Genomic DNA, 23393 nt, shown 5'->3' with positions numbered 1-23393 from the left:
TAAAAAATGCAAAGAAACAGAGGGAAACAATAAAATGGGAAAGACTAGAGATCTCTTCAAGAAAATTGGAGATATCAAGGGAACATTTCATGCAAAGATGGGCACAGTAAAGAATAGAAACAGCTAGGACCTAACAGAAGCAGAAGAGATTAAGAGGAGGTGGAAAGAATACACAGAACTGTACAAAAAAAGGTCTTAATGGCTCAGATAACCACGATGTGACTCACCTAGAGCCACACATCCTGGAATGGGAAGTCAAGTGGGCCTTAGGAAGCATTACTATGTACAAAGCCAGTGGACGTGATGGAATTCCAGTTGAGCTATTTCAAATCCTAAGAGATGATACTTTTAAAGTGCTGCACTCAATATGCCAGCAAATTTGGAAAACTCAGCAGTGGGCGTAGGACTGAAAAAGGTCAGTTTTCATTCCAATCCCAAAGAAAGGTAATGCTAAAGAATGTTCAAATTACCATACAATTGTGCTCATTTCACATGCTAGGAAGATTATGCTCAAAATCCTTCAAGCTAGGCTTCAATAGTACATGAACCAAGAACTTGCAGATGTACAAGCTGGATTTAGAAAAGCAGAGAAACCAGAGATGAAATTGCCAACATCTGTTGGATCATAGAAAAACCAAGAGAGTTAAAAAAAAAAAATCTACTTCTCCTTCACTGACTACACCAAAGCCTTTGACTATGTGGACCACAACAAACTATGGAAAATTATTATAGAGCTGGGAATACCAGACCACCTTACCTGTCTCCTGAGAAACCTGTGTGCAGGACAAGAAGCAACAGTTAGAACCAGACATGAAAAAACAAACTGGTTCCTAATCGGGAAAGGAGTACTTCAAGGCTGTATATTGTTACCCTGCTTATTTAACTTACATGCAGAGTACATCATACGAAATATCAGTCTGGATGACTCACAAGCTGGAATCAAGATTGTGGGGGAAAATATCAACAACCTCAGATATGCAGATGATACCAGCCTAATGGCAGAAAGTGAAGAGGAATTAAAGAGCCTCTTGAAGGTGAAAGAGGAGAGTGATTTAACTGGCTTAAAACTCAACATTCAAAACATGAAGATCAAAAAAAAAAAAAACAAACAAACATGAAGATCATGACATCCGGTCCCATTGCTTCATGGCAAATAGATGGCAGGGGGTGGGGGGGGGGGGGAGTGGAAACAGTGACAGATTTTATTTTCCTGGGCTCCAAAAATCATTGCAGATGGTGACTGAAGCCACAACATTAAAAGAGGCTTGCTCCTTGGAAGAAAAGCTATGACAAAGCTAGATAGTACATTAAAAAGCAGAGACATCACTTTGCTGACAAAGGTCCGTATAGTCAAAGCTATGGTTTTCCCAGGAGTCATGTATGGATGTGAGAACTGGACCATAAAAAGGGCTGAGTGCCGAATAACTGATGTTTTCAAATTTTGGTGCTGGAGAAGACTCATGAGAGTCCCTTAGATTGCAAGGAGACCAAACCAGTCAATCCTAAAGGAAATCAACCCTGAATATTCATTGGAAGGACTGATGCTGAAACTGAAGCTCCAATTCTTTGGCCATGTGATGCAAAGAGCCAACTCATTGGAAAAGACCCTGGTTCTGGGAAAGATTGAGGGCAGGAAGAGAAGGCAGCAACAGATGATGAGATGGTTGGATGGCATTATCGACTCATTGGACATGAGTCTGAGCAAACTCTGGGAGATGGCGAAGGACAGGAAAGCCTGGTGTGCTGCAGTCCATGTGCTTGTGTGCTAAGTAGCTTCAGTTATGTCTGACTCTTTGTGACCCCACGGACTGTAGGCTGCCAGGCTCCTCTGTCCATGGGCTTCTCCAGGCAAGAATACTGGAGTGGGTTACCATTTCCTTCTCCAGGGGATCTTCCTGACCCAGGCATTGAAGTCTCTTAAGTCTCCTGCATTGGTAGGAGGGTTCTTTATCACCAGTGCTGCCTGGGAAGCCCAGTTCATGGGATCAGAAAGAGTCAGACACAACTGAGCGACAACAAAGTTGTATTTAACAGCTGGAATGCACAATTCCAGAAAATTCAGCAATTTTCTCTTATGAGCTAGTATGAGGCTTCAGCATTCCATGGCACCAAACTGTGTCAGTGTTTTTCTGTGATTATGGGGAAAGTGTGGTTTGTTCATTTATTTTTTACTTTGTATTATTTTTTAAGTGGTAGAAAAAGAAATGTTTCAAAAACTGAATGAGCACTTTCAAAAAAGAATTTAATTAAAAATTAATAACTCCTCAGAAATTTTGGCCCTTGTCTCTCCATCTTCAGTTGAGAACAGTGTGAGCTGGCTTCCCAAACCCCAGACACAACCTCGTCCAACAGATTTATGCAAATGCATGTCAGACTATGATCCCTAAAATATAACTCTGGTCGTGTCACTCCTTTCCCAAAATCTGAAGTCACATCAAGTGCAAATTCTCAGGCAGGAATTGAGCTCTATTTCCTTTCCAAATGCTTTCCATTTCTCCAGCTCTTGTTAGGGGTTTTCAAACCCTTCCGTATAGCCTATGTTCCACAGGTGTGTGTGTGTGTGTCTGTGTGTGTCTGTGTGTCTGTGTGTGTGTCCCTGCATGCAGCTGAGGGGGCCTCTGGAGAGGACAAGATTTGGGGCTCCAGACCCTGCTTCTATTACAGCAGCTGTGATCATATTTCATATATTTCAGGTGACATTTCATTTGGGGAGAAAAGCATTCTGCTGCTAAAAGTTAAACATTTGAAACAAACCATTTTAGTTCCACAGCATGGCTCATCCCAGTCAAGCACTCTCAAATCTCTATGTTTCCTTTGGGCATCTCATTTGTTCATTTACTTCAACCAATGATTTATTGAGAACTTCGTATGTGCCAGGCACTGGGTATAAAGTTGTGGATAAGACAGACTGTCCCTCCTTGGGGAGCTTACAGTTTAGAAGACTGATGATAGATATCTGAAGAAATTCAGAAACAATGCCTTCCTTTCCCCCTCACTCTTCCTTTGAGATTTATCTCAGAGGCCACAGATTTTTCAAAATCTTTTGATCTGCCTTTCCTACTGACAGAAGAACTCCCTTCTCCATGTAAACTTATGTAAACAACAAACAAAGATGTTTGTTGTTTTCTCCGGTCCAGCATCCATTCTTTCACTTTCTGGTGGTAGTGCCTGTAATCGTTTTTCAGAGGCCATGTCTCACTCCCCTTTCTCCCAGCTCACTGGGTTCCATTTGGTTTCCAGGAGTGGGAAGTGATCTAGGCCTGGCCAACTGGCACATGGAATCCTATTTGGCCATAGCGATTGGCTCAGGTCTGGCCATCCCTCTGCCTATAAAAATCAGTTTGAGATGGATAAACGATGTGAAATGGCCCATAGTGAATCCCAGACATGCACAGGAGCTTCAAGAAACAGAGGCTCAAAAACAAACAAACAAACAAAAAAAACAGAGGCTCTCTTTTCTGCTGCATTTAAGTCTGAAAGTACACAGACCCAGAATTTTTGACAACCATTTTATAATACTGTGGAGAATGAAGCCCTTGGAGAGGAAAGTAGATCCAGATGAAGGAGAAAGACAGGATCCTTGTGGGTGCTCACAAGGTGCTGAATCCTTGTGGGTCAAGCCACAACTAAAGCCTGAACCCCGGATATCATCATTCCTTAAGCCATAAATTTCCCCTTTTGCCAAAGTAAATTTAAGTCAGGTTTTCTAAAAGAATGTTGAGTAATTTTTCATAGCCCAGCAGTTCTAACCTGGGCTCTGGTATTTCTCTGGCTCTAGCTTTGAAGGAACCGTTCTCTCTCTCTCTCTCTCTCTCTCTCTCGTTCTCCCCAGTAAATTCCTAAATCCCCGGAATTCCTCATCTATGGTCAGCAAACAAATCCTCTGCCATTTCCTTCTGTCCTACAGAGCTGGGGGTGGTGGTGAGGGGCCCCTTTTTCTGCAGAAGCTAAGAATCCTAACCCGGTCTCAGCTACCCAGCAAAGCAGCAGAGAGCCCATCTTAGGTAACGGATATCCTCACCCTCTAAGGCAGTCAAGGTCTGGGTCCAGGGAACCGAAGGCCGCTGGTGCCCCATCCAAGGGCACAAAGGTGCTGCACCCTACCCTTTTTCTTCATAGCTCCGCTTAGGGGGCGCTTGTCTCGTGCCAGGCACTCCTGCTCGTGTGTAATCCTCATAGCGACCTGAGGGGCGCGGTGATTACTGAATCCTCACTGCACAAGTGAGAAGAGTGAATGAAGCTCAAGAAGTTCCCTGACAGTCAAGGATCCACGGTTAGTAACGAATAGAGCAGAGTTATCAGACGTGCTTAAGCCCTGCTCGGTGAACTGTGGCCACGAGGGACGGAGGGGAGCTTAAAGTGGGGAGGGGGACGAAGAAGGGACATCTGGGGCCGTAGGAAGCTGAAACCCTGAGGGGCTGCTCAGGGGTGAGATTGGGCGCGGCCCCAGGGCCTGGCGGTGAGACTCGCGGTGATCCCCGGGCCTCGGGGTTTTCCGCGCGCAGGTAGTCCGGCTCGCCGAGGGGGCGCAGCCTTGGGGGCGGGGCTCCTCTAGGCCCGCCCCGCGCCCAGGTGTGGCGCCCGCACCCCCCTCCGCTAGCGGCGGCGAGCCCCCTCAGCGCTCTCGAGGTGTAGGCCTGCTTGCAGCCCGGGACTGGCCCGGCCGCCCGGGCCTTTGGCGGGGGCGGGGGGGTGGAGGGAGAGAGTGCCGCGCCCTGCCCGGCCCAGGTGTCGTCTCCGGAGGCGGAGTTTGGGAATCCGGCTGCGGGAGATTCCCAGCCGGACTAGCTGAAGGGCAACGAGGGAAAGAAGCCTGCGGGACGAGGCAGAGCGGGCGGCGCGGGGAGTGCAGAAGGCAGGCAAAGGCGCGGGGCCGCCAGCATGTTCTCCCGAAACCACCGGAGCCGGGTCACCGTGGCCAGGGGCTCTGCCCTGGAGATGGAGTTCAAACGCGGCCGCTTCCGACTCAGCCTCTTAAGCGACCCGCCGGAGGTGAGAGACCCGCGTCCCTGCCTTCCCCTCCCCCGGCTCCCGCAGTTCGGGCCGCCCGGGCCTCCCGCCCCGCCCGCGCGCGCCGAGGGGCGGAGACGCGGTGGGTCGGGTACAGAGCAGAGGTTGTTGACTTAAAAAGTCAGGCGCGGACCGTCTGCACGTTAATCCAGCCGTGTCACCCCAGACATTCTCTGGCCCATGGGATGATTTGCCTCCGCTTGGAAAAACTTCAGTTTAAGGAGTCCTAGGCTCGATTCCTAAGATGTGCCTTACGGCAGCCCTTCTGGGCATCCTGGAGATGTGCAACTAGCCGGGCTCTAACAAGACTCCTGGCCGGGGTGCCCGCTCCTTCCCTGGCCTCCAGCCGCATCCCACAGCCCGTCTCTACCGTCTGGGCCAGCCTCCATCGTCAGTCCTGACTTCTCGGCCTCCTTCGCAGAAACTCTCCGCAACTGCTCCTCTGTGGCTGGGGGAATCGGAAGTGAGGGGTTCCCGATTAACGATTTGGGATTATTTCCCACACTCACGCTTTCAGCCTCCTTTTCTGTGGCCTAAGAAGAGTCCAGCCTCTACAGTTCCCTCCCTGGCCCACTACTCTACACGTTGCCCAGGTCTGAGCCCGACTTGTAATTCCCTAAAGAGGCTCAGGGGGGGCTGAAAGATGCGGGGGCTGAGCTAGGACTGAGAGGGCCCGTGGCGACAGCAAAGGCTGTCCCCCAGGTCAGTTCTCCTTCGCTGCCGGTCCTGGAAAGGGTTAAGTGAGGGGGCCTTCCTCACTCCTCCCGGATTCCAGTTCTGGCTTCTGCACTTTACCCCACAGCCTGCCCAGAACAAAGGCTCTTTCACACCCATGTCCCACACTCCCAGGCCTTCTCTGACTCAGAAGCTAGTGGGCCTGGGAGACAGGGCCTCTGTCGAGTCCCGCATAAGCAACGCCGCGTGGGGCCAGCGTGGGGGAGTGAGGGGCGAGGCCCAGAGACCCGGAGGAGGGGCCTGTGAGCTGGGGCCGCCCCCGGGAGAAGCCCGGCCTTTTGGGGGCCATCGCGGAGGAACCGGAGTGGAGCCGCTGGGCCCCGGAGCGGAGTGTGACTCCGTGGGCCTGGGGTGGAGGGGGGCGGTGGTGGCAAAGCTGCAGCTGGCTGGGAATCGGGGCTGGTTTCCTGTCTGGAAGGGAAGGGGCCCGCAGAGGGGAGCGGGGGCAGCGCAGCCAGGCACACCCCTGCCTTTCTCCCTCCCTCTCCTCCCTTCTGCTGGAAAAGCAAGGTAATTGTGAACCCAGGGTGGGGCGGGCTGGATGAAGGTCCCAAGTTGGAAGAGGTGGCCCTGGGGGTTGGGCCGCAATGACCCCTCTGTCCCACTTCCTAGGCTCACGCAATCAAGTCCCCACCTCTATCCCTCTTCTTCCTCAAACTAAGCCCGAACCCTTTCAGAAAGCAACCTCCTGACAATCCCCACAGCTCCACAGAACCTGCATGAACTGTCCCTTCCCGGCCCCCTTCCAGCTGTGCCTGCCCCTCACACCCTACAGCACACAGATTCTCTGTCCACCAGGCCAGGGTTGTGGGCGGGGGCTGGGGAGGGGCCAGAGTCGGAATGAAAGAGCCTTTTTCTTCCACAGCTGGGAGAGCAGCTGCCACCAAAGCAAGACTGGACACTCTGTGCCCAGAGCCCCTTCTGCAGCTGGCCTCCTCTCCGGGTACCCTGCGCATCCTCACCTCGCTTTCCTTTCCTCCCTTGCCTGGCTCCATCAGGGCCCTGGAACAGCGGTAGGCAAGGAGACTTTGTCACAGCAGCCAGAGGGGTCTAACTGGAGCACGAGAGGGACAGGGGCTGCCTCTGCCCTCTGACCAAGAACTGCCCACCTCTTTCAAGACGAGGAGAGCAGCGGGAGAGGAATTGTGGGCAGCGTGGGGCTGGCTCGCCCCACCCCTCTGAGGGGTCAGCAAGGGAAGGGGAGCCCAGGGGGCACAGAGATGCAGGACAGATTGCACATCCTGGAGGACCTGAATATGCTCTACATCCGGCAGATGGCGCTCAGCCTGGAGGTAACGCCCCCACCCCTGGAGTGCGCCTCCTCCGCAGCATCCCAGCCCCGGTTCTGTGCTGCCCTCCCCGGCTGGGCCTGCTCCGCGGGGGAGAGGGATTAGGTGGTTCTGTGTGCCCTTCTTTGGGTGCTACTTGGGGACCCAGGTGGTTCAGTTCTGCGAGTTAGAGTATTGCGTTGGCAACAGGGTCTTCACCCTTACTTCTGGAAGCTCTGTGGGTTTGTGTGGTTGTGGGTTCTGGGGCTGAGAGTTCCTTTTAGGTGTGGGAAGAAGAGAGTACACTGTGAATGTGATCTTCAGACAGGAGATGGCCTTACCAGAGAAGGGGAAGAGGATTCTAGGGCAGGATGTAAGGATTCTGTGGCCCTGAAGATGGCAGGGAGCTGTTTATTCATTTATTTATTCTTTTTTTTTTTTAAATTTTTTTTATTAGTTGGAGGCATTTATTTATTCTTAATCACATTTATTGAGCACCTACTATATGCCAGCTGCTTTCTAGATATTGGAACACCTCAGTGAACAAAACAGGAAAGGTCCACTCTAGGGGACCTAGAAACATGCAAACACATAAATAATCTCACAATGAAATTATGATAAAAACGGGGGTATCATAAACATTAGGTAGGAGAGGCAGCATTAGATGTAGGAGTCAGGGAAGGCTTTTGTGAACTCTTTGAGCTGTGGCCAGAAGGATAAAGATATGTAAAGATGGGAGGAAGAGCTTTCCAGACAGAGGGCAGAGTAAGGACCTTAATTGAGGATGATGATGATATGTTTGGGGAAGAAAGAGAGCCAGTGTGGCTAAAACATACTGGTTGGGGTCAAGCTGGTGGGCAGGGACCAGATTATGCAGGGCTTTGAAGGCCATGACAAGTCATTTAGATTTTACTATAAGTGTGATGTTGGCCCATGGAGGGTTTTAAGCATATGGGACAACTCACCTAATGTTTTAAAATGATAGCTGTTCTGTTTGAAAGGAACAGGCTAGGTAGGGGTCGGCGGTGGGGGGGGGGGGGGTGACCACCAGCTAGGAGGTCATTACAGCCTTTGGGGAATGACCCTGATGGTGAGGATTAAATGCTCATGGTGAAGATAGGGAGAAAGAGGTGGATTTGAAATGATGGTGGGAGATCTGACAGGGCTTGTTGATGGGTTGGACGTGAGGCTGAGGCCAAAAGAGGGCTCCAGGATGATTCTCAGGCAAGTGGCTAAGCAGCTGGGAGTGTGGTCATTTACAGAGGTGGGAAAGGTAGAGGAAGCTGTGGCGGTAACTGCCTGGACCAGGCAGAGGGTTGCTGCTGAGGGAGGTCAGAGGCCGGACAGTAGAGTCTAGCTCAGAGGGGGATTTATCACAAGTTTTTGCACCCTCAAGCTGGTCCCCACTCCCTGGATAATGATAGACATTGCTAGTCTGTTATTCACTCTTCACCAACAAATCCATGCATGGCCTCACAATCTTTCTCAGCACAACCTTGGCATAAATTATGCAGATTGTGTCCTTCACAAGGGCATTGCATAGTGGCAAGAGTCCTGGCCTAGTTTCAGGCTGTGTGAGGAGGAAACACCTTTATCTAAGTTATTTGCCTAGTGAGGGTCATCTTTTTCTAATATGCAGAAAGTTGCCCAAGGTTTCCAATGGGACTCTGACACTACCTATTGTCTTGTGTTGGCACATGAGATAAAATCTATTTGCCATCCCTAGTCCTCTGCACTGTTCATGTTACTAGTTACATGTGTCTATTTACACTTAAAATTTAGTTAATTAAAATTAAATAAAATAATTTTCAGTTCCTTAATTACTTTAGCCATATTTCATGTGGCCCGTGAAATATGGCTATTGGTCCATGTGGTCATAGCTATTGAGCATTTCCGTCATTGTAGGATGATGGAATGATCTTATTGGACATGGCTGGTCTAGGTATTTAAGTATTCAAATTCTTCATCCCTCCCCCTCCATATAATTGTTCTTCATAGGAGCCCTGCCCAAGTTCTGGGACAGAAGAGGGGGCTTAGATTTCACTTTCAGTTCAGTCACTCAGTCATGTCTGACTCTTTGCGGCCCCATGAACCACAGCACGCCAGGCCTCCCTGTCCACCACCAACTCCCAGAGTTCACCCAAACCCATGTCCATTTAATCATCTCTTATTCATCCATTGGTTGGTTGAGGGTGCTGTGTTCTTTCCCTGGGAGGCTCAGCAGTTCTCCAACCCCCAACTCATTGATGTTTCAGGGATTAGCAAGAGGGATAGTTGTGAAAGTGTAAATTCAAGAAGATTTTTCTAGAGAAGGCAACTTAAGGTGCAAGTAAGGAGGAGGTGGGAATGCTGGGCCCAGGTAGAAGTTAGATTTTCCTATTTAATCTTCAAACAGTGCTATGGAGCAGGTGGAATACCCGACTCCCACCCCCTACCCCTACCCCCACCCCCAGAGGTTAAGTTCTCTCAGCTAGTTAAGTTCCTAAGCCAGGATTTGAATTTAGCCCTGGTGGAGTTTCTAAAAGGATCATAAGGTGATGAGAAGCAGAGCAGGAAGTCAGAGACAGAAGAGGGTGGGAGGAACTGGAAAGGATGTCCAGAGAGGGCCTAGTATGTGCTGGGGTTTCGGGCCATGACTCATCCTTCTTCAGCCCCTTGGGTCCTGACCCAGTCCCGCTGACATCCAACTGAGGGCTCTTTCCCAGGAGAGCCTGGTGAAAGTACTGCTGGCTTGGGAAGAGAGGGCATATTGGGGGGGGGAGGGGGAGGGAGGGGACATGGAGCTATCCCTGAGGTAGGGAGAGGGGGTGAAGGTCTGGGATCCAGATCCTGTGTCAGGATTCCCAAGATGGTCTGCCCAATGGATGGGAGGCTTTTAGGGCATTCTCCACTGTGGGGCGTGGGAGGGTGGATTCAGACCAGAGGGTTGAGGGGGCAGTGGTAGACAGGGTGTCTGGGCCCCTGGGCCAGCTCATCTGGGCTGGATGCCATGACTTGTCTGTAGCCCATTATACCAATGTATTCCAGTGTATATACCATCCTCCCTCCTGCAAGCTCCCAGGCCAGGAGTCACCGTGGAGAGCAATTGTAACGTGGAGGCCAGGAGTCACCTTGGAGAGCAATTGTAACGTGGAGGGGTCTCCTGGTCTCCAGCAGCTCTGGAGCCTGGAGCCCTTTCCAGGGTGAGGGCAGTGCTCCTGGAGGTACCGTCCCTCTGCCACTCGGTCTCTCTGGTTAACGCTGCCGCTGGAGCCTAATGGGCCCAGGCGCACCGAGGGAACAAGGGGCTGCCTGTGGCTCACTCTCGAGACAGCTGGGAGCTGATGTCATCGGCGCTCACTGCAGGCGGGGAGGTTCCCCAGAGGACCAGCCACACTGCCTGCATCGTACTGCATGTGCAATGGATGGGGTTAGGGAAGAACCTGTGAGTGCTGGGGCTGGGACCAAAAGGCAAGTCAGGAGGGGGCCTGAGGATGTTGCTCAGCCCTACCCCCCTCATTTGTTTGGGGCATTTGTGGTAGAAGCTGGATGCAGAATGAGATGGGGGTGGGCAAGCAACAAACCTTAGCAGAGGTGGGACCCTGGTGCAGGCAGGCATGTGGAGGTGGGGCCAACTGTGTAGTCTGAGAGGGCTTTCTGGTGGAGGTGGCATTGCACACGTTGGCCTGTTTTTATAAATAGGCAGGAAGGGAAACGTGGATAGTGAGGGCAATGAGATGAGGTGAGAGGTGATGAGAGTCTGGCCTAGCCCAAGTAGGGAAGGAAGAATCAGCAGGTAGGTCGGACAAGGCAATTCCTGGAAGCAGCAATTTAGGGTGCTCAGGTCTTGGAGACTTGAAGGCTGGAGCCGTCAGGTACAGAGGTAAGGGCACAGAGTGTGAAGGAGAGCTGGTGTGAGGGAGAAGACGGGTTTGGATGTCGGGCAGTCACATTCACCCTCCTCTTCCAACCCTATGACTCCACTTGGCTTGCTTCTGGTTTGTATACACTGTAATAGGGTTAGTCTTCCACTTGCGCTCTGAAGCTTTCCCCATCACCTCAGCCAGAAACAAATAGGGTCTGTTTCCTGACAGTGCATTTGTGCCATGACCTGGCACTTAGAGAGCAGCCATTACTGTCTGCATCTCTCACCTCCCAGCTGGATTTCAAACGTGAAGCCTTTGACAGCACAGGGATGCTCTAGTGTTATTATTGGGTGAATGTTACTGGGGCTGAGATAGCATCATTAAAATAAGTACACACTCCTTCCTCCCCGCCCCCACCTCCTTCCAAGTATAACATACGTTGGGCATTTGCTAAGTGCCTGCTCAGCAACTCGCTCTTGACCTCCTGTTTCACCTGCCTTCATGTCTCTGTCTTCACCTCCCATACTCAGAAAGCCAGCAGGTGGCAGGTTCCAAAATGTGGGGTGTGTACTGCATTCTGTACAGCCTGGGTGAACACTGTAGGGAGTATGCTTCTCCACTGACCCCTTGCCAACTAGATGTCCTCTCTCATCACTTGAGTCTTTGGGGTAACCCAGGGTGGCCTTTACTATCTGTGGCCATTCCCTTTAGGTGGTGGTTCTCAGCCTGGGCTGCACCTCAAGGTCACTTGGGGAACTTTCCAAAAAACACACATGCCCCACTTCCTGAGAGATTCTTATTCTGCTAATGTGAGGTGGAGCCTGGTGACTTTTTTTTTTTTTAATCAGAAGATTTAATTTTTTTAAAAGGTAACACAATTTCCAATAGTATGGTAGTAAAGAAGCATATTATAAAGTATCATAAATTGACTTTCCATTCCTGGCTCACAGCCCCACAACCACTATTTTATGTGTATCTATGGATATGGATTGGAGAAGGCAATGGCACCCCACTCCAGTACCCTTGCCTGGAAAATCCCATGGATGGAGGAGCCTAGTAGGCTGTGGTCCATGGGGTCACGAAGAGTTGGACACAACTGAGTGACTTCACTTTCACTTTTCACTTTCACGCATTGGAGAAGGAAATGGCAACCCACTCCAGTATTCTTGCCTGGAGAATCCCAGGGACTGGGGAGCCTGGTGGGCTGCCATCTATGGGGTCACACAGAGTCGGACACGACTGAAGGGACTTAGCAGCAGCATGGATATGGATATGCATATATAAATATTGTGCCCAAATAGGAGCATGCTGTAATACTGTTCTGCTTTCTCTTCTCATTTCATATATTTTGAATATTGTTTCATTTTTGCATACATGCCTACCTTATTGTCTGCAATATTCATATTCCGTGGTATAGATGTACTATAACTTATTTAACCAATGCCCTATTGAAGGACTTTTAATCTTGGTGTTTTAAATTGATGTGCAATGAATATGGCTCTGCCCACCAGTGTCACTATATCTGTAGGGTAAAATCCTAGATGATGCAGAGCTGGATAAAAGGATGTGAATTTGTAGTTTTTATAGATTTTTCCAAATTGTGCTCCAAAGAGGCTGAAAAATTTATACTCTTGAAGGGCATCTGTATTTTTACAAAGCTTCTCTGGTTATTCCTGGGCAGTTGAAGTTGAGACTGAGTCCCTGCCCTTTAGTTGCCTGAAACCTATGTTCATCAGTTTCTTGTTGACCACAGCCCCCTTAGGGACTGAAGGGTGCATCAGTCTGTCCCCCAATTGACATTTCCTTCTCTTCCTTGTCCCCACTCTGGCTAGGACACAGAGTTGCAAAGAAAGTTAGACCATGAGATCCGGATGAGGGAAGGGGCCTGCAAGCTGCTGGCGGCCTGCTCCCAGCGAGAGCAGGCTCTGGAGGCCACCAAGAGCCTGCTGGTGTGCAACAGCCGCATCCTCAACTACATGGGCGAGCTGCAGCGGCGCAAGGAGGCACAGGTGCTGAAGAAGACAGGCCGGCGGTAAGCAAGGGGGAGGCGAGGCTTTATGGGGATAGTGGTGTGCTGGAGATATATATGGAGCATGGAGTGTGGAGCACCTCAAAGACGACTTTCCGATGAAGACTTCCTAGGGACCTAGAAGACACCGTGATGTTTTATCACCACAGTGTGCTGCCCAGAGGCGCACTAGTGAATTGCTGGGGCCCAGTAAAGCCAGTTTGTCTGGTGAAAGGCCGGCAGTCTGAGGACAGTAATGCAGAAGTGCTAATTTGCTAAGCCGTGCCTGTGATCTGATGAGCCTGTTTGTCTAGCTTCTGGAAAGCTAATTTTCTCAAAGCCAGTTCACCAAATGGTCAATTTGCTAAATGACCAATTAGTCATTTACTGTAACAGACAGTAGCTAATTGTACCTGGGGTTTGCCTCATTTGGGGCAGAAATTGGGAGAAATAATAATTTAAAAAATATAAGTAAAAGCTTACCTATTCATATAATTAGACTGTGTACTAAAAGGACTCAATCTGACAAAACTGTAGTGAGATGGTTGAGGTGATGCTCTGGTAAAACTAAAATGTGGGAGAAAATATTTGGCAAATTGATCATTCTGAGAACTGACCATTTTTTGGTAAATTGATCACTTGGAAAATTGGCTTCTGGCAAAGTAACCTATTTGACCCCACAAGGCTGAGTGGGGAGAAGGTCCAGGCCCCTCACAGGCATAGTGTCCATTCCAGCTCACATACAAGGAGAGGTTGCCAGGAGGCCTCTAGAGTTCACCCATGAAGACACCAGGGGAAGGCAGGAACCCCTCAACGGCTGCTGCATAAAGTTAAAGAAGAGCAAGCAGGCAGGGACAGCTTCTACTGTGAGTCTGCTGTCTCTTTAAGAGGTGGCCGTTGACAAGCTCTGCCTTGCCCAAGTCCCCACACATCCCATACAGTGTGATCTGTGGCACACCCTAAGTCCCTGGCAGCTGAACACATTGCTATCAGTGCCAATCATTTAGTTTAAGGCTGTTCCAAGTCACTGATTTCATTATGATGAATTGTAAATTAGTCTGGATAAGCTGGCCCACCTTAGGAGAGGAACACATGCTCAGTGAGTTCTAATGATAGGCAGGGAGGGGAGGAAGGCTGGATGTCCCTCCTGCAGTGGAGGGACTGGGCAACTTGGGGCACTGGGAAGGTTCAGCCGATCTAGCCAGAAGGGTAGAGGAGAAATCAAAGCTGGGGGGGCGGGGGCGGAGATGGAGAGAGATTTGTGATAAATGGGACACAAATGTCCCCTACTTGGGTTCTTGACTTTCTGACTGACCGAGTACCCTCCTTTATTGAAGCGATGAGATGGTGGAGACAAGCAGCCTCTTTTGTTGTTAAAAAGACAGCCTTCGAACTCCTCCAAGCCTGAGCAGAACCCTTGACAGGGGGTCTCTCTGTGGGCACCTGTCTCCTCAAGCCCCACTTCTTCCTGGCAGGAGTCTAGGGAGGTGGTCAGGAGGGGTGCTTGTTGGGGGTGGCCTGAGTTTGTACTGCGTGTGTGAGCTAAGTGCCTCGAGTATTCCCAAGCCCAGCAACCTCCTGGGTTCAATGGACAACTCTCCCTAACAGTCCTTCAGCTCTGCCAATGTCAGCCTGGCTGGGACCTGGCAGCTGAGCCCCGGGCCAGGGGGTTCCTAGAGCCTTTGGGAACCAGAGCCAGGGGGAACAGTGTCAAGAGGCCAGGCTAGGATGTTGTGATTTGCCCACAGGCCTTCGGACAGTGGGCCACACACTGAGCGCTCCCCCTGCCGTGGCCAGATCTGCATTTCTGGTAAGAAACACAACTACCCCAGCTGCTGGCATTCTTCGCCCAGTGATAAGATCTCCTGTCCTGTCTTGACATCTATTCCTATCCCTCTGCCCCTTAGATCTCCGGATTCCACTCATGTGGAAGGACACAGAATATTTCAAGAACAAAGGCGGTGAGTTCCACACACGTGGGACAGACTTAAGGGAGTGGCCCTGAGATTGGAGGCCCCCTTGGGGCACATCATTACCAGTTTTGCTCTCGGCCCCCAGACCTGCACCGCTGGGCTGTGTTCCTGCTGCTGCAGATAGGGGAACATATTCAGGACACAGAGATGATCCTGGTGGACAGGACCCTCACAGACATCTCCTTTCAGAACAACGTGCTCTTGTGGGTACCTCATCCCTGTGGCTCCCCGCTTTCTCTACTAGGCTCTAATCATGTAGCTATAGAGGAGGGGAGGAAGAGAAGGAGGGAGGGAGCTGGGCCTTCCCTGTGGAGCTGTCTTGTACTTGCACGACATCCATCCTAACCCCAGCGCCGCTCCCTGGACTGGCCCAGACTATCCTCCTCTCCTTGCTTCCTCCCGTATTCCTACAGTGCCGAGGCAGGGCCAGACTTTGAACTGCGGCTGGAGCTGTACGGGGCCTGTGTGGAAGAGGAGGGGGCCCTGGCTGGAGCCCCCAAGAGGCTTGCCACCAAACTCAGCAGCTCCCTGGGCCGCTCCTCTGGGAGGCGTGTCCGAGCATCGCTGGAGACTGCTGGGGGCTCAGGCAGCAGTCCCATCTTGCTTCCCACCCCGGCTGTGGGGTAAGCACCTATCGTCCTGCCCGGCTCTCAGCTGGCCACCGGCGATCTCTGAGTTGTGTTGAGCATGCACAGCCTATTTTCCATGGATGCCAGGACATGCAGACAGATATGAATGAGCAGTGGTCACATACTGGGAGGCACTCTGGCCCATACCCCAGGTACTTCAAACAGCCAACTGAGAAGACCAACAGGAATGCAGGAAGAGCTAGGTTCTGGGGTCTTCACTGCTTTTGCAGCAACGGATACACCTTATGTGGAGATAACAGAGTGCCCCTGGCTACAGCAGAATAGCCCAGGTTCTGTGGTGTTGCCTACAGGCACCTGGAGGCACCTGTTAGACTCACTGGGTCTCTGAGGAGCAGTTTGAGAACCTTGCAGGTAATGAACAGATTGCTTATTTTGGAGACAGATGCAGATTCAAATTCAAGTTCTACCACCTCCGTTTTATTTTGGGGCAGACTTCTTAACCTCTTTAAGCCTCCAGCTGCTTTGTCTATTAACTAAAGAATGCCACCAACCTCACAGGGCTGTTGTGGGAATACAGTGGAATAACATATTTAAAGCACAGGCCCCAGCACTTAGCGGGAGTACAGTAAATGTTTCAACCCCTGTGGGGGGAGGCAAGCTAGTTTTCTGTGGGGCAGCCTAAACGGTGGGGCAGCCCTGCTCAGCTATTATCGCTCTTGCCACGCAGCATGCCCCTCACTTGGCTGCTGCCCACTTCTCTGTCCTGCAGTGGTCCTCGTTACCACCTCTTGGCTCATACCACGCTCACCCTAGCAGCTGTGCAAGATGGGTTCCGCACACATGACCTCACCCTTGCCACTCCTGGTGAGTATGTGTGTATGTGCGGGATGCTGGATGGTGAGAAGAGGGGCTGTCAGAGGGTCCCCTTCACATTGCCCACCCTCACCCTGCACTTCTTCCCCCAGAGGAGAACCCTGCCTGGCTGCCCCTTTATGGCAGCGTGTGTTGCCGCCTGGTGGCTCAGCCTCTCTGCATGACTCAGCCTACTGCAAGTGGTACCCTCAGGGTGCAGGTGAGGGGCCCGGAGGAGTGGAAGGGAAGTGGGAGAAGACACAGGAGAGCCAGATGACCTAGGAATCAAAGAACTGTTGAGGAAGGAGGAAGGAGGGGCGTGGTAGGATGAAAGGAGGGTAAGATAGGAGGGTGGGCAGACAGGAGTCGTTTTTCTGTGGGGGGCTGGGAAGAAGGGTGCTGGGGGTGTGACTCCCCCAGGAAACCTTGGGTCATTTATGCAGCAAGCTGGGGAGCCGCGGGACTGGGTACAAGTTCACGGAGTCCTGAAAGGCACAAACCTCTTCTGTTACCGGCAACCTGAGGACACAGCCCCTGGGGCCGAGCCGCTGTTTACTATCGCAATCAACAAGGTGACGAGTCTCTGGTGGTGAGGCCATCATGTGCCAGGGTTCGGGAACCTCTCCACCAGGCCCCAGGAGGGTGGGCACAGAGACCTCAGAGAGATCAAAGCTAGCTTCCTGCCCCCAACAGCACCACACCCAGCTTCAGGGCCAGGGAAGCCGAGGGACCTTGTTCTCCCCACCAGCATCACTGAAAACGACTGTCCCTTCTACTCAGCAGCCTCAGCCCCTGCCGAGTGTCAGAGAGGGTTCTATTGCCAGTCTAGGACTCTTCACCCTCCGCCCATCTTTCTTCAGATTCCAGTCTGCATCTCCTTTACCCTTTCCTGGTTTTCTCTCCCAGCCCAAGTCCCAGGACCTTCTTTGTTTCCTAGCCCTTGTGCTGGCATTCCTGCCGACTTTTATAAATTGAGGGGCCTTCGTGTCCCTGTTCCTGCCTCATCACCTTCCCTGTCTTGCTCTATCCCTCCTTTCCTGTCTCCATCTGCTCCTTTTCCTGACTAAGGATGACTTGTCTCATTCCAGTCCTTTCTTGCCATTTCTTTCCACGCTGGTCAGTAGGAGGCAAATGAGAGGGCTTGGTGAAAGCTCCACCAGCTCTGCCTTCTAAGAGTAGGGATGACCAAGCCTGCCTGATGTCACTGCTAACTCCTGTGACCACGGTGAAGGTGGAAGCAGATCTTGGATTTCTCCTACAGGACACTCAAGTCCGGGCAGGGGAGCTGGACCAGGCAGCCAGCGGGCCCTTCACCCTGAGCATCAGGAACCAGGATGGGGAGGAAGAGGTGATACACACTCTTCAGGCGGAGAGTCGGGGAGCCCTGCAGAGCTGGATGGAGGCTCTGTGGCAGCTTTTCTTTGACATGAGTAAGAGGAGGGGTCTGGATTGGGGCTTGCTATTTTTACCAAAATAAAATTATTTGATAATTCTTATAATTAAAAATTATATAATTAATACAATATTAACTTATTATACTAATTCTTATAATAATACAATACTTTTTGAAATGAGCATATTTCAAGAATGTGTGGAAGGGAATGTAGCAGGGGAGAAGGCAGCTCACCCCCTCAATGCTCTCCCCCTCAGGTCAGTGGAAGCAGTGCTGTGATGAAATAATGAAAATTGAAACACCTGCTCCTCGGAAACCACCCCAAGTGCTGGCCAAGCAGGGGTCCTTGTACCATGAAATGGGTGAGTGGAAGTGCACTGTGGGATCCTCACGGGAAGTTGCACTGGGGGCTTCAAGGGAACCCAGATAATGGAGACACAGAGAAAGCACACTGTGGGCGAAGGCAGAGCTCTCGGGACCCAAGTCCCACCCAGGATTCCTTTCCCTTCTCCAACTCTTCTTAAAGTCACCTCCACCAAAGTCCAAACAAAACTCTGTAGAACCAGGCTCATTTCATGGATTTGTTTTCCTAATTTTTTCTTTCCTGTTTCCCTTTCTGCATGTGGATTCCTGTCTCTTCCTCTGACCCTTCACTTGCCTGGCAATGCTTTAATTTTCCTCCTCCTTCTTGGTTTCTTCACCTACTTCTGCCTCCTCCCCTCTCCCTGTCCACCTGCTCCCCCCATGTGCCACAGTCTTATCAGAACCTGTGGCTCCTGGGGGCCCATGTGAGGGGCTTCTCCTGCAGGATAATGCAGTCTCAGCTGGGATCCGGGCTCTGCTTTCCTCCTCTTACAATGACAGGTGATGCTCAGGGCTGAGTAGCTCTGAGGCCCAAGCTCTGACTCCCCTCCCCTCAATCCCTTCCTGATGCCACAGCTATTGAGCCGCTGGATGACATCGCAGCGGTGACAGACATCCTGGCCCAGCGGGAGGGTGCGAGGCTGGAGACGCCCCCACCCTGGCTAGCAATGTTTACAGACCAGCCTGCCTTGCCTGGCCCCTGCTCACCTGCTTCAGTGGCCCCAGCTCCAGCCCGGATCCATTCCTTGCCCTGGGGGAGACCCCGAACATTCTCTCTGGATGCTGTCCCCCCAGACCACTCCCCTGGGGCTTCTCGCTTGGTTGCCCCTCTCCCCCTGCAGCAATCCCCACGGTCCAGAGGCCTCTGCAGCAAAGGCCCACCCCACACTTGGCTCCAGTCACCAGTGTGAGAGAAAAAGGTGCTGGCAACAGGATCTGGCCAGAAGAGGAGAAGATCTGTGTGCAGCTGGGCTCTGGATTCAGCACTGGTTGACCAGCTTGGCCTCCCCTTCCTTTGCTGGAGTCGGGGCAGGCTGAGAAGGGGTAGCAGAAGCCCCTTTAAGCTGTGGTTGCCACGGTGCTGAGGGACTCATTCCCAGGGCTGGCTGGGACCCCCTAAACCCTTCCTGGGAGAAAACTGGAACCAACCCTGCCCTACCTCCCTGCATTAACCAGCTTAGAGAATGGCACTGAAGAGCCCTGGGAGGGAACACACCTCCCTTGTGACTTTTACATTGACCATTAAAGTTATTTAACATCACCCTTCACCTGGTTGTTGAGGACAGATTGCCTCTTGACTTGGTCAGGACCCGCCACAGCCCCTTATCCTTGGAGCTTAGTTCACTAGTTGTGAAGTATGACCATGAGATTGAATAATCAGACAAGGGCTGGGTGGAGGGGAGTACTTTATAAATACCACAGGGAAACAGAGGGCTGCTCTTGTCTCACATGCTGCTGAATCTCAGGATCTCAGCAAGGTCATAGCCAGTCACAGCAAAGGAGCTGCCTGAGGGGTCACAGAATCGGGCACCACAGATCTGGGTGTCAGGCACACACTCGCCATGGCCATGTTCCACCTGGGAGAGAAGACAGCTGCTCAGGGCCTGTGGCCTCATCCTCGGGCCTCATTCCACTCCTCTTATGACACATACCTCAATGTAGCCACCCTCTGGGCTTCTGCTCAACTTCCAGATGTGTATGAAGGTGTCTTCAGCCGCAGAGAGTAGCTATTTTAAAGAAAGGCAAGGAGGACCAGTGGGAGTCAGAATGTGCTGACAGAGGGCTGGTACAGTGTATAAAGCCCAGACCAGGTGCCTGGGGAGGGCACTACCCTGAGAGGCAGGGATAAGTCTGTGGAGTGCCTCTCAACATCCCAGCGCCAGGAAACAAGGGTATGCAAGGACAGAGCTGGAGACCGACCTTGCCCGCCTCAGGAGCCAGGTCCAGGGCACAGATGGCCCGGGCATGGGCGCTGATCTGGACGTGTAAAGTTCCTGTGCTGGCTTCATACAGACGCACCTGCCCGTTCCCATAGCCTGCTGCCACGGTCCCCTGCCACAGCTGCACAGAAGAACACGGGGCCCTGCAAGGGTGACATCGCACTTTGATTTCCCAGACCTCAGCCCGCTCCCCACCTTGAAGCCGCCTCAGGAAGGCCTCAGCCCCCTCCTGCCTCACCTACCCGAATCCTGGAATCTGGGTCAGTAATTTGAATTTGGGCCCTGATCTCCAGACACACAGCAACCCCGAGTCATCCGCTGTGACAGTGTCGGCCACGCAGTCCTGAGGGGAAAGGCAGGGTTAGCCCTTTTTTCTCCCTGCTGGGTCCTGTATGCAGGGCAGGAGGGGAAGGGAGGCAGTATTTGCATCTTTGCCTCTCCAGGGAAATGGGCAGATGTGGAGCCATCACTGGCTCGAAGGGTCTCTTGGAAGCATTAAATGCTTTCATTGTATTTCTTATAGAGTCTGACTCCCTACCCCAACCCCAGCACACATCCTGTGTGTTAGGGTATGTAATTGTCCTCACTGGATGAATGATGAAACTAGGCCACAATATCAGGACCTTCTGGAGGTCTTGCATTGAGCCAGTCATAGTCATGACCAGGCTCTGGGACTCTAACTCCCCAACCCAGGCAGCCAGCAGAACCCATGGGCCCAACTCTGTGCCAGGTGTAGTGTAGCATAGGAATTATAAGATACATACCCTGTTTTCAAGAGGTTTACAATCTAATCAGGGAGATAAGAGTTGTCTTTATGGACAGTATCAATTCAGGGTTCAGCTAAGGGAGATGAGTGAGGGCTGGAAGAGGGGGAAAGCTTCTAGCAGAGGACAGCACCGGAGGTGGGCCTCAATAGGGGGGACTCGCCAAAGTTCAGAGAAGGAAGCCACACATGTCAGAGCTGGAAAGCAACTCAGAAACCATCAGTCCCAACTCCTCCATTCACACCACATAAAGTATGGGTGAACTATTAAGTACCACGTAAATATAAAGTATTTCAGGACTCATCACTGGACCTGAGGTTGCTAAAACTTAGCAAAGTGCACTAATTTGCCCAAAGTCATGCAGCTGCTTAGTGGCAAAGCCAAGGCTTGAACCCAGGTCCCCTGCTTCCCCAAGGTGGGGAAGGCCCTCAGAGTCACTGGAACAGGTAGGGGGGATCCACTCACCTGTCCCTGGGCAGGCTCGGTGGCAATGTCTGTGATTGGTGTCTGGTGCCTTGCCAGCTCCTCACTCAGTACAATGTTGGGACCCTTGGTGGGGATGTCAAACACCAGTACCCGGCCTGACCATGTTCCTGCAGAACCAGTGCTCCACTGATGCCTTCCTGATCCTCCCAGATCTCCTGCCACCATGCTCATCCCTCCCTCCATCCCAGAAACCTTAGTAACAAACCCACCTCTCACGGTGCCAACAGCCCCGCTCCCAACATTCACTGCCCCTTTCCTATGCCATCTGGCCCCTCTGAACCCCTCCATGGCTTTTTGGGAGTTTCTCAGACCCTCCTCCTATCCCAGCCCTCTAACATCCCACAATTTCCTCAGACCTTCAGCAGCATCCTGGTCAAAGCCCACACCCCTATACCTCAGCACTCTCCAATGCCCTGCCTTTGGCCCCCTCACCCACACAGACGTAGTGGCCGCTGGCAGCAATTCCTCGGGCAAACACGGCCTGCGCTAGTATGACAGGGGAAAATGATTACAAGCATTATCCCCCCTAGCCCCAGCAAACACTCCCTACCCCAACCCCGTCCTGCAGGTACCTAGAGAGGCATCTCCAGCGTCCAGTGCATGCCAGTAGACCATGACGGAGCCATCAGACTCGTACATCTGGAAGACCAGAGCAAGGATGGGGTCATAACCCAGCTGACCTTTGCTGCGCTCTGTACCAGCTACTCCACATAGGCGTGTTAACCTCAGCCTGTTGAATCATCAGAATTACCCTGGGAGGGAGGCGCTTCTTTTAGAAGCGCACAGAAGGCAGTGAGGCTCTGAGAAGTTCACTAAATTGCCCAAGGTCACACAATTAATAAAAAGGCAGATACTGGAGATGGCACTTAAAAATTGGACAAGGAAGGTATGAAGATGAGAAATGAGGGGGCTAAGCATGAGAATAGCTTGGAAATGTTTAGAAGTAAGATCACTGGGTTGGGAAGATCCCCTGGAGAAGGAAATGGCAGTGTTCTTGCCTGGAGAATCCCATGGACAGAGGAGCCTGGTGGGCTACAGTCCACGGGGTTGCAAAGAGTGGGACACGACTGGGAGACAGCACACATACACACACTAGGGGCCCTGGAGAGAAGCTGAGAAGACTCTAGCGCGGGAGGATAGGAAGGTCCTCTTCTTACTTGTATTCCTCGATGAGACGTGAGTACCAGCAACACTCGGAAAGGGAGCACACACCAGTGGATCTAGAGGGAGATGAATCAGAGTAAGAAGCAGTCAGAGCAGAGGACATGAGGACTCGGAAGTGAGGAAATTCAGATGGTCAGGGAAGGCCTATTCCTTGAGGTTTGGAGAGGAAGTGCCGGGTTCTAGGTAGGGCGGGGTTCAGCAACACCATTCCCAACTCCACACCTCACCTGGGTGATAAGTGGGGGGCTCACTCCAGCGCCCTCCTTAGCGTGGAGCTGGCGCTGGGCCAAGGGCACACCGTCAGGAGCAGCGCTGAGCAGCTGGGCGCTGGGCCCATGGACTACTCCAAAATGAGTGAGGTTGCGGGTGGGCAGCGGCAGCACACTGAGGTTGTTGCACAGGGCGGCCGCCGAGCCTCGAAGCGGGATGGAGCGCTCCCGGCGGAACATTCTTGGGGAGAGACGTTCGATCCCAGGCGCGCGGAAAGCAGAAGACAGCCGAGATTCCTATGGGGGCTTGGGGGTGGGGTGGTGCTGACATGAGGCACTGGGAAAGCCCCCGGCGACTGGGTCGTGATGTGAATGAATGAGGGCCTCGGGGATGGTGATGGGGGTTGGTGGTCACATGATGTGGGAAGGGTATCGCGGAGCTGGCGAGGGGAACCCTAGGGCTGAGTCATGAGGTGATGGGGGGGAACCCCAGAGGAGGAATGGTGATGGCCCAGGACCCAGTGGCCCCAAGAGCCCGAGTCAAGGCAGGATGAAGCAGGGTAGCCCCTCGGCTCTTCCTCCCTCAGCCTGGCTCCCCGAAGCCCCCGGACCAGGTCAGAGTTCACACCAGCAGCTCCGAGACTCCAGAAGCGTTCGGTCTCTCCGAATCCGCCGCCACCATAGAGACGACGCACGTACGCACGGCCGTTGGGTGGGGTGAACTACCCTAACGTGCGACGCGCGGCCGGCGCGGCTGCCGGGGCAACTGTGGGCGGGGCGAGCCTCCCGGCGG

At 52.2% G+C, this 23393-nt stretch overlaps 2 protein-coding genes across 9 annotated transcripts; one reads left to right on the top strand and one right to left on the bottom strand.

Annotated features, from left to right (window-relative positions):
• The first annotated feature begins 4130 nt into the window (after positions 1–4130).
• RTKN (rhotekin) lies at positions 4131–19305 on the top strand. 7 transcript variants are annotated; one of them, XM_043918436.1, is made up of 13 exons: positions 4216–4273; positions 6611–7037; positions 12691–12890; positions 14615–14676; positions 14774–14827; positions 14925–15042; positions 15253–15462; positions 16199–16293; positions 16395–16501; positions 16725–16853; positions 17543–17711; positions 17932–18036; positions 18614–19305. In XM_043918436.1, exons 2-13 carry the CDS (start codon positions 6966–6968, stop codon positions 18946–18948), a joined length of 1656 nt encoding a protein of 551 aa, XP_043774371.1. In that variant the 5' UTR covers positions 4216–4273; positions 6611–6965; the 3' UTR covers positions 18949–19305. The 7 variants fall into 7 exon arrangements, with proteins under 7 accessions (XP_043774372.1, XP_043774371.1, XP_043774368.1 ...); XM_043918433.1 differs by lacking the exon at positions 4216–4273 and adding an exon at positions 4372–4992; XM_043918435.1 differs by lacking the exon at positions 4216–4273 and adding an exon at positions 5021–5603.
• Positions 19306–19426: 121 nt separating this feature from the next.
• On the bottom strand, positions 19427–23357 carry WDR54 (WD repeat domain 54). 2 transcript variants are annotated; one of them, XM_043918439.1, is made up of 10 exons: positions 23229–23357; positions 22619–22906; positions 22385–22447; positions 21800–21866; positions 21660–21713; positions 21207–21334; positions 20220–20320; positions 19958–20120; positions 19690–19764; positions 19427–19614 (listed from the first exon to the last, which is right to left on the bottom strand). In XM_043918439.1, exons 2-10 carry the CDS (start codon positions 22838–22840, stop codon positions 19483–19485), a joined length of 1005 nt encoding a protein of 334 aa, XP_043774374.1. In that variant the 5' UTR covers positions 22841–22906; positions 23229–23357; the 3' UTR covers positions 19427–19482. The 2 variants fall into 2 exon arrangements, with proteins under 2 accessions (XP_043774374.1, XP_043774373.1); XM_043918438.1 differs by having other exon boundaries at positions 22619–23300.
• Positions 23358–23393: the final 36 nt, after the last annotated feature.

Source organism: Cervus elaphus, chromosome 11, assembly GCF_910594005.1.
Source record: "Cervus elaphus chromosome 11, mCerEla1.1, whole genome shotgun sequence".
In the NCBI taxonomy this organism is placed as follows: domain Eukaryota; kingdom Metazoa; phylum Chordata; class Mammalia; order Artiodactyla; family Cervidae; genus Cervus; species Cervus elaphus.
Note: the sequence above shows the minus strand (reverse complement) of the source record. Positions and strands in the feature narration are given on the sequence as shown.

Coding starts and splice junctions, on each gene's coding strand:
- RTKN (XM_043918431.1), top strand. CDS start 4,882: ATGTTCTCCCGAAACCACCGGAGCCGGGTCACCGTGGCCAGGGGCTCT. Junction 4,993..12,690: donor TCTTAAGCGACCCGCCGGAG/GTGAGAGACCCG, acceptor CACTCTGGCTAG/GACACAGAGTTGCAAAGAAA. Junction 16,502..16,724: donor GTGGTACCCTCAGGGTGCAG/GTGAGGGGCCCG, acceptor TCATTTATGCAG/CAAGCTGGGGAGCCGCGGGA.
- WDR54 (XM_043918439.1), bottom strand. CDS start 22,840: ATGTTCCGCCGGGAGCGCTCCATCCCGCTTCGAGGCTCGGCGGCCGCC. Junction 22,448..22,618: donor GCCCCCCACTTATCACCCAG/GTGAGGTGTGGA, acceptor ATCTCCCTCTAG/ATCCACTGGTGTGTGCTCCC. Junction 20,321..21,206: donor CCGAGCCTGCCCAGGGACAG/GTGAGTGGATCC, acceptor CTTTCCCCTCAG/GACTGCGTGGCCGACACTGT.